The 10,534-nt window shown below is 41.7% G+C and overlaps 1 protein-coding gene across 1 annotated transcript; it reads right to left on the bottom strand.

Moving 5' to 3' along the window:
- Window positions 1-684: 684 nt before the first annotated feature.
- LOC124132460 (nicotinamide N-methyltransferase-like) lies at window positions 685-9,956 on the bottom strand. The gene is made up of 4 exons (XM_046496369.2): window positions 9,909-9,956; window positions 6,975-7,164; window positions 5,422-5,626; window positions 685-1,411 (listed from the first exon to the last, which is right to left on the bottom strand). The coding sequence occupies exons 2-4, from the start codon at window positions 7,123-7,125 to the stop codon at window positions 985-987; spliced, it is 783 nt and encodes a 260-aa protein (XP_046352325.2). The 5' UTR covers window positions 7,126-7,164; window positions 9,909-9,956; the 3' UTR covers window positions 685-984.
- Between the last annotated feature and the right edge of the window lie 578 nt (window positions 9,957-10,534).

The raw sequence follows: 10,534 nt of genomic DNA, 5'->3' as shown, positions 1-10,534 counted from the left end.
CGCACCTCCAAGCCAGACTCCTGAATTCAAAGAACCTTCGGTGATATATTTATTGAATCTGTGCTAAGTTGTATTTACCTCGTAGTGAAATTGCACATTACAAAGAATACTTGGTCAATGTAACAAATGTTATATTTGGGATATCGTTGTGTGTTCAATACTTGGTTAGTTTTCAAACTGGCACTAAATCAAACTGGCAAGATGATCACTTTCATACCGTCATTGGATAGGTATATGTTCACAAGTATTTCAGCGATATCCTGAACTCATCTAACTGATTATGTTCACATTTTGCACTGTTGTTTCCGTCTGTGAAAAAGTTCACACATATCAATTTGTACTTGTTTAAGCTTGGGGTCCAAGCTTCACGGCACAGAGGGAAGTTGTCATAGCGACTGATTTACGACTACCATTGTCTGAAGTACATTTCACTCCAAAGGCAAATTACCCCGTAGCCATGTCTCCATAACTTCATCCCCGTTGTAAATCCCCACCAACATTTCACTGTATATTGACTGACAGCCAACCTGGGCTACTTTATCACTTCCCGTTAATTACTGTTATTTATAGTATGACATTTATTGCCTTAATTGTTCACAACCCCCCCCCCCCCCCCCACCGAAGTCCCATGTCCAGAGCAACGTCATTGTCTTTCCATTGTTGTTCATTACTATATATGTGCTACCATTACACTGTGTAGGGACGACCTCGAGCAGGATGTGCCGCTCGTAGGAAACGCCCTGAGGTTGAGCTGGAGCTTCGCTCACCTCATGCATGCCTGAGCTGGAAGGTCCGCTCATCGCTGTGTTTGTGTTGTCAGAGCAGGTATTCCGCTCATTGTGCAATTGTTGTTTATTGTTTACATGTTGTGCATAAAGCGTTCCGGGACAGTGATGTCGATTTTGTCCTTTATTCCCCCAAGAGCTAATTCCCCGTCAACATGCGCGTTGACACTTGCGACAACGTGGGAAGTATTGCTCCACATTAAAGACTCTTCTTTGCTACCATGTGAAACACACCTTCAAAATCTGACAATGAAGCATCATGGCCGAGGGAGGATTTTTGCATCCAGCCAACAATTTTGAATCCGGATCGTTTCCAGATATCTTGCACCTGTTCTCCACTGATCTTGAGGCAGTAGAATGTGTGGCTGCCAACTTGGTAGAAAGATTCCCCAAGAACTCCAAAGAGAGCAATATGGCCTCCTTCCTTCAGAAGTTTTCCTACACTTCTCGCTATGATCTCGTAGCCGGCGAGATCTGGAGCAGCAACCTCCATACACAATGACGAAGTGATGATATCAAACGTAGGAAACAGTGATGGCAGCAGAGGCTCCACCTGCAGAAGGTCAAGAGAAAAGATCCCCACAATCTTATCTTTCAACATGGATTCTCTGTCACTGGGAAGTTCTCTGAAAGGTTGATTTAGAGATTTTAGGGTATTAGGGCATCGATTATACATTGTAGGGAGAGTTCCATACTATTTGGACAAATACTCTATAGCTGCCTATCGGAAGTGACGTCACCATGCCTATCTCTCGTATCGCTTACTTAGCAAAGAATGTGTTGCCGTGTCATTCGAAGTGAAATGTGATTCACTGGATAATCAAAGATGTTTGACAAATATTTTTGTTACTGTTTAATTCCATTAAAGTAACAATGTACCTGAAGAATAACGTCTTGGCACAAATATAACTACTTTCTGATCATGCACATACTGAATGATATCAGATCATCAATGTACCTGAAGAATAACGTCTTGGCACAAATATAACTACTTTCTGATCATGCACATACTGAATGATATCAGATCATCAATGTACCTGAAGAATAACGTCTTGGCCAAACTAACAAGCACTGATTCGCAACAAGGGGAGAACACACATAACTACTTTCTGATCATGCACATAGTCGAATTCCAAATTTTGCTTTCCTAACGGTTATTTCGATATGGTGTTATATTAACTTCAAGTAGAATGTGTGTCAGCAACATAAAAGGGACAAAACCCTTTCCATACCCACAAGAAATGTCCATTGTACGATTCCGACTATATCATGAGCTTGTGTCTATAAATCATAATCAAATAGTGATTATACAAGGTGTATGCGAAAAGGTGAGTGCATCCTGCCCTATCGGTGGCCCCCGTCACAAACACATACAAGGGCAAGTCAATTGTTCATCTGAAAAATGCCTTTCACATGTCCACCATTGAACCTTTTGAAGGTTTTAGACCTTGATCAAACAGCTTTTGAGCAAGACTCGTATGGCGCTCTTTGAAATCTTCGTAGAAAGAGCTCGATTGTAGCTCAAAACTTGTGAAATGTAAACACCAAAGACTGGAGCTGCTGGAATATCGCTCGACATAAAGGGAAAGTTGACTCTTAATAATTGAAGTCACCTCTCTTTAAATTTCATAGTCCAGTGGAGAGTTTTAGTCACTCTGAATCTCTAAGCACAAATCTCAATATGGAACAAGCGAGGCGGTCTCACTGGTGTCCTTTATGTCTAGTTCAAGTGGGTACATCAGTGGAAGGGAATTGTCTATTTGATGGTCACTGAATGATATCAGATCATCAATGTACCTGAAGAATAACGTCTTGGCCAAACTAACTAGCACTGACTTTGTCAGTCCGAGCAGAAATTCCAAATTCATATACATAAAGAAAAAGATCCGCAAGAAGGGGAGCACAATTGGTTCCCTGGGGGATGCCTACTTCTTGCCTAAATGACTTAACACCAAATGTTACATAGAAGTTATCCAGAAGTCCAGAATTTCACATATTGTTTTCTCGGTAAAATTCTTAACTGTAATCGATTTGAATATTTAACCTTGTTTATATACTCTTCAAAAATGGAAACTTGACATAGATGTAAAACCACTTTTTGCCAAATATCTAAAATAAGTACATTAAATGAGAACCAAATAAGTCAAACAGAAAGATGATGTGTCTATAATTCGCGAAAACACATGCAAAGCACATAAAGGTAGCGTTTGGGGATTAATTTTACAGCTTCATCCAAACGCAACCGCCTGTAAAAAACGTGTAGCACAGGATCCTGCATTTAGGCATGCAGGCCCCCCTGCTGAATGGGTATACAAATCCACATCAACGGCTGTTCATACAGTCCTTATAACGGCAGTAGAGGCGGTGAAAGAATGCCAAGACTGAATGCAGCTCAACGGAACAACGCCATTGGGAGATTACAAGCTGGAGCAACTCAGCAAGAAGTGGCCAGGCACTTTGGTGTATCCAGACAGACAATCTCCGCACTGTGGACCCGATACAACAACACCAACAGAGTTGACGACAGACCAAGGTCAGGAAGACCAAGGGTGACAACCCAAGCACAAGATCGATACATCCGGCTGCGACACCTCCGAGACCGCACTACCACAGCCACGTCTACAACCACACAGATCCCTGGGGTACGCAGAATATCAGATCAAACGGTACGCAACAGACTGAGGGAGGCTGGATTTTTTGCACGAAGACCTGTTCAACGTCATGTATTGACCCCACGGGTATGATATGGGCCGGAATTCATCACGGTGGTAGGACGCCTCTCGTGCATGTGGCAGGTGCTTTGACAGGTGTGCGTTCCAGAGACTTGATCCTACAGCCTTACGTTCTTCCTCACGTCAACGTTCATGGCGGACAGTTCCAGCAGGACAACGCTCAACCGCATATTGCACGTGTTTGTCAGGACTTCTTACACCACAACAACATCCAGACATTACCTTGGCCAGCCCGGTCACCAGATTTGTCCCCGATTGAGCATCTGTGGGACGAGTTGGATCGACGCGTTCGCAGAAGGAATCCACCGACCCGGCGCTTCTTGATGCACTTCAGCATGAATGGCAGCACACCCAACAGCGTGTTATTGACAACTTGATTGCATCTATGGGTCGTCGGTGTCAAGCGGTGATTGATGCACGTGGTGGGCACAACCGATACTGACATTTTCTGTACCCCTTTGACATTAACTGTATCGTGTACGTGTATCTGTCTAGGTGATACGATTAATGTTTTGAACATTGTGTACATTGATCTTCAAACAGTGTTTCAATTATGGTTTCTGTGTCCTATTTTGAAACAATCGCATTATATTACATTTTGAAAGTCAGTGTCAAGTTTCTTTTTTTGAAGAGTATATTTATACTAATCTATACTAATACTATATATTTATACGAATCGAATCAAATGTTGATGAGCGAAATCCCCAGTAGGACCCAATACTTGTTAACATAAGGATGTTGACCTTCGAGTTAATTCATTCAGGAACCGGCAAATATTTTGAGGACAACTAGCATAATGTTTTTGCCAGAAACACATATTCTGGCCAAACAGTGGTCACTTTTGTTATGGAAATTGGCTGACGTGCGAATATTCAGTATTCTTACGATCTAAAATGATTAGAAAGAAGTGAAGATTAACAATAATTGTCACATTCGATACAAAGGTAGAGCAAGAATGACGACAACGGTAGCAATGAATGAACTTAAAATCTTGTACACATCTGTGAATCTGTGAATCTGCCAGTCAAGGAGTAATAGTTACCCTTTCCCTTCTCTGTCGATCGCATATTGGAATCTGCCAGTCAAGGAGTAATAGTTAACCTTTCCCTTCTCTGTCGACCACACATTGGAATCTGCCAGTCAAGGCGTAATAGTTAACCTTCCCCTTCTCTGTCGATCGCATATTGGAATCTGCCAGTGAAGGAGTAATAGTGACCTTTCCCTTCCCTGTCGACACACATTGGAATCTGCCAGTCAAGGAGTAATAGTGACCTTCCCCTTCCTTGTCAACCACACATTGGAATCTGTCAGTCAAGGAGTAATAGTGACCTTCCCCTTCCTTGTCAACCACATATTGGAATCTGCCAGTCAAGGAGTAATAGTTACCCTTTCCCTTCTCTGTCGACCACATATTGGAATCTGCCAGTCAAGGAGTAATAGTTACCCTTTCCCTTCTCTGTCGACCACACATTGGAATCTGCCAGTCAAGGAGTAATAGTTACCCTTTCCCTTCTCTGTCGACCACACATTGGAATCTGCCAGTCAAGGAGTTATAGTGACCTTTCCCTTCTCTGTCGACAACATATTGGAATCTACCAGTCAAGGAGTAATAGTTACCCTTTCCCTTCCCTGTCGACCACATATTGGAATCTACCAGTCAAGGAGTAATAGTTACCCTTTCCTTCTCTGTCGACCACATATTGGAATCTGCCAGTCAAGGAGTTATAGTGACCTTTCCCTTCTCTGTCGACAACATATTGGAATCTACCAGTCAAGGAGTAATAGTTACCCTTTCCCTTCCCTGTCGACCACATATTGGAATCTACCAGTCAAGGAGTAATAGTTACCCTTTCCTTCTCTGTCGACCACATATTGGAATCTGCCAGTCAATGAGCAATAGTTACCCTTTCCCGTCCCTGTCGACCACATATTGGAAGAAGATCCTGAAGCTATGCTGAAGACTCCCCTCCAGCCATTTCCTCAGCGTCTCCCTGTTCTGGGGAACCAAGTCAGACAGGTAGATGGTGTCACAGTAGTTGGAGGCGCTGATCACAGTGTGGATTGTGGGGCCAGTTCCGATGTCGAGCAGTCGCCGGCCGGTTATGTTACCTAGGTGAATGAGTGAAAGACTTGTATTTCACCTCGCTTTTAGCAATATTCAAGCATTATGACGACAAATTGTACCTAAGTGGGGAATCGAACTAGGGCTTTCGTCGCGACGAACCAACGCTATAACCACTCGGCTACCTCGCCGCCCCTCATGATATATTGACATTTTTCCACAGACGCAGTAGCGCGTTCGAGAAGCGTTAGCTATGACATCTTAGGAAGTCACGATGGTGAGGATTCATCCATAAGTCGATGAACCCAAACAGTGTAGCACCAGTTACGATACATACATCTTTGTTGCCACCTGAATTTGGGGTATGTGGTATTGTCCTAAATGTCTTAATAATGTCAAATGTAACTGGCCGCTATTGTTGTTTGTTATTGGATACTATTTCTGTCAGCATGTCAACAAAGTTCACGCGGGGGCACGGAATTTCACCCTGTGTCAATTTCACTTCGCTTCGCAGAGTTGCGTCCCTTATCGGTGTCAGGATCTCATTCCATCACAGCTAAAGTTTCAATAACCCTGTTGCGGGCCATGCCTGGGCAAAACCCTATGATACACACCTTAGTTATGCAATATATTAACTCGACACCAAGAAAGACCTAGAAACATCGAACGGGCGGCGAAGTTCGCAATGAGGAAAGTGTGACTGATCAAAGAAACCAACGTTCAGTATTAAATATTTGTAACACTCAAAGATTAAGTAGAAGCCCCGTGAGTGAGTGAAAGTGAGTGAGTGACTTTTTCGTTTGTTTGTTGTTTAACTCCGCACTCAGCAATATTCCAGCTATATGACGGCGGTCTGAAAATAATCGAGTCTGGACCAGACAATCCAGGGATTGACATCATGAGCATCGATCCACGCAATTGGGATCGATGACATGCATGAACCAAGTCAGCGAGCCTGACCACCCGATCCCGTTAGTCGCTTCTTACGACAAGCATAGTCGCATTTAACGGCACGCATGGGTTGCTGAAGACCTTTTCTACCCCGGATCTTCACGGGTGAGCGAGTGAGTGAGTGAGTGGGGGAGGGAGGGAGGTCAACCCGAAGTACTACAGGTGAAACCAACATGAGCATGGTAATAACCATCTTCCCGAGGCAAGCATGTCCACTAGCCTGTATCAAAGCCTAGTTTGGAAACATAACTTAGATTTAAATAAATGGCCAGAGGACCCTTTGCCTCGGGCAGATACTAACAAACTTGTATAAGAGTCATAATCAAGGCGATTTAGGGATTAGAATCCACCATTATAGGATGCTGGCACACTAAGGGGAAGTAACTCTGGCACACTTGGGCATCCACGAATGACATGACTCAGTCAGGGGCAAGATGTCAATACCTTGAGCGAATGCTTCCTGCCAGAATAGCATGGACGTCTCCAGCATGTCTCCCTCCGACGATTGACCTTTCAGGTCAGTGTAGTACATCTCAAGATACACTTCCGGGTCAAAGTCTTGTTTGTAATCATCGCCATACTTCGCTCGTGGCATAGTTTCCGTGGAGCTTACTGCGCACAGAGTAGACAGAATCTGAGAAAATATAATCTTTTGTCATTATTGACAGGTCCTGTTCGGAAAATGACCTTCCGATTTCTAAATCCAGGCATCGCATCGAAAGTTGACTGGTGACACGTATTTACTTTTAAACTAGTTCTACTGTTGGTTTGGGCATTTCTAGTCGGGCGATGTAAGGGTAAAAATTGTTAAGTTATTATTTTCAAAGTTCAAAATCATATTTCTTTTTGTTTTAAAATGTAAACCATTTTTCGTTTTTGGCAAGTATTAATTCATACTTCATTTCTTATCCATTCCAAATTTATGTTTACTCCTTTAAATATGCCAAGGGGCATAACTGCTTTGAATCGTGTATTATTTTCAAGGTGGCCTCAGAATGCATGCAGCATGCACGAAAGACTCAAAGACATTGGAAAATGTTTTTAAAGATAATAGAGTCTAAAAACAATGCCGAGTTTGCCAATATATTAGTTATATATTATTTTATCATTTTCTACATGTGTATAAATGTTTTAGAGCAATTATCTGGTAAAAAAGTGTTTTTCTGCGCTTGTTTATTTTTTGCATGGTGTATATTTCATGTCACTAAAAGGTAGTCAATTTTATTGGGTTAATTCATTAATAATGTCATTATAATTATTTGCATTAATGTATCATTTGATCAAAATAGTAATTATTGTTTATTTATTTTGTATTTCAGTCAATCTGAAAATAACAGTAGATAAGAAAAGAAAGACATTTATGTAAAAAGAAAAGAAATGAATGTAAAGAAAAGAAAGAATGCAAAACAGGAAAGAAAAAAGAAATCATACTATAAAGAAAGACCTCAAGTTCTCACAGGCGATAAATATCATAAGGTGCTTCGGATGCCAATTTTGGCGAGGTCAGTATTATTTCATTGACTGCAATAAGTACTTATTCGAGGACCAATCAATGCTGTGTTTAGTGTCGACAAATCACAGCCTGCGAGAAATCGGCCACCGCCTGTCCAGTCGTTTAGAAGACAGGAGTGAGTGAGTGAGTTAAAATTTAACGTCATATCCGCAATATTTCAGCCACATCGCGACACGTTGTAGACAGTCCAATGTAGTATCCATTTCCAGTTCAGTGCCTTGTGTGAAACAAGATGTCTGCTGAGGCATATTAGTTTTAGAATGATTTATCTTATAGACCTAATAATTTTCATGGAACTGAACATGTGGTTTATTTATTTGTTTGTTTGTTTGTTGTTCTATGCTGCGGTCACGAACATTCCAGCTATATCCCGGTGACCTGCTTCATCAAGGGATCGGCGTCAGGGTACGAGAACACACAGAGATACACACTAACGACAACCATGAGATATGTGGGTCCTATTGTCATACAGCTACTTTTTATGTATACATATTTACAATGTGCATACAGATTTCCATACCTTATAAGCAAAAAGAAATATGAAGTTCGAAGTTAAATCATTAAAGTAAAACCTTATCATCTAGCACGCAAATTAAGTGTCACAGCTTGGCCTGTCCGTCCTTTGTGACGTCCGTCATTTTCAATTAAAGATTGTTGACTGATGTCCGAAATGACATGCCACCTGTCATGCTTGATTAGCCTCAGCTTCGTTATAGATAGATGAGCAGAAATGTCAATCAGCTAAAGTCAATTTATTCATGTCCATTCAAATGAAATTGTATCATTTTCATTGCTTATATTGTCCAATCAGAATGTAGTACGTACGTAAATGCATCATTATCATGTATAAAACTGTATGTTTGTACTGGTATGGGAGAGACACGGCTGGGGTGGCGGAAGACTCACGGGACTCGGGGTTCACGGTCCCGGGACCCCAGGTCACAGTCTTGGTCGACGCCTTCCGCTCTCCGTGTGATGAAGACATGAGTTACAGAAAGACGTATCACTTATGTACAGTAAGCTACGTTTATAACGAACATGCTTAAACCGAAATGACGGATATGACGAACTTAATTTTTAGTCCCGGCCACTGCTGTATATATGCTATATATATATATATACTTATAACGAACTACGGTTATAACGAACTAAAATGAGTGCCCCCTTTCAGTTCGTTATAACCGTAGTTTACTGTATAATGATCCCCTCACGATCAATAAGGTGGAGACGGGGACCCAACCAATAAGTAACAATTATACGCCAGCGATACACCCGGAAGTAACTTTAGAAGTAACATTAACCAAGAAGTAACACTCTTCTAACCGCAAAGGTTGCACCTAAACAAAAGTGACCTCGATACTTGGTAATATTACTAACACATTTAGCTATGGAGCCTCTCCGTGGTCTAGTGGTAGAGCGCCCGCCCAGAGAGTGGCAGGTCGATAGTTAGATCGCGTAACCACGTCATACTGAAAGACGTAAAAAGTTGGTACTTGTTGTTACGCTGCCAGACGCTCGGCATTAAGGGGCTAAAAGAAGGACTGGTAGGCTCGGAGTCAGTATACTGCGTCCAGACACACACTTAATTGCCCAAAATCAATTTAAGACCACTTCTGCATCCCATGCTTAGAAATATATATATCCCCACACAACAGCCGACACAGCTGTTCGGACATTCCACTGACCCCGAGACGTGTCACAGTGTCACTGTACGGCGTCTCCGTGTCGGTGGGATGTAGGTGACTGAACCGAGCCTTATTGCCATGGTCGCTATCAATCTAGACAGAGTCATTATATAAAACATTGAAATATGTTCAAAATCTATCCAAAAAAGCTCACAAACGAGAAATCTAGTTCATACTTACAAACTTGTGTTCAATTGACCTTGTGTTGCAATCTGTTACGTGACGAGCGCGACGGTGTAATCTTAAATAGTCCCCTGTGAAATACGACTTATGTCGGAACAATTTTTTTAGTTTTTTTTTAACTTGAATATGCAACAAGAAAAAAGTGGTGCATGACTGAAATCATATTTATAACTACCATCGCATATATGCAGACATAGTTGTCACCATAATCATCAACAAGCCTTATTATTTCGTCATAGAAAAGGTTAATATGAATTTTACATATTCCACGGAGGAAGACAACTGATACATTTAGGGACATGGAGGAAGACAACTGATACATTTAGGGACATGGAGGAAGACAACTGATACATCTAGGGACATGGAAGAAGATAGTTGATACATCTGAGGACCTAGAGGAAGATAGTTGATACATCTAGGGACATGGAAGAAGATAGTTGATACATCTAAGGACATGGAAGACGATAGTTGATACATCTAAGGACAAGGAGGAAGATAACTGATACATCTAGGGACAAGGGGGAAGATAAACAATACATCTAGGGACATTGAAGAAGATAAACAATACATCTGTGGACATGGAGGAAGATAAACAATACATCTAGGGACAAGAAGGAAGATAA

Source organism: Haliotis rufescens, unplaced genomic scaffold, assembly GCF_023055435.1.
Source record: "Haliotis rufescens isolate VD_foot unplaced genomic scaffold, xgHalRufe1.0.p SCAF_3, whole genome shotgun sequence".
NCBI classification, from domain to species: domain Eukaryota; kingdom Metazoa; phylum Mollusca; class Gastropoda; order Lepetellida; family Haliotidae; genus Haliotis; species Haliotis rufescens.
This window is presented reverse-complemented; position numbering and strand designations above follow the sequence as displayed.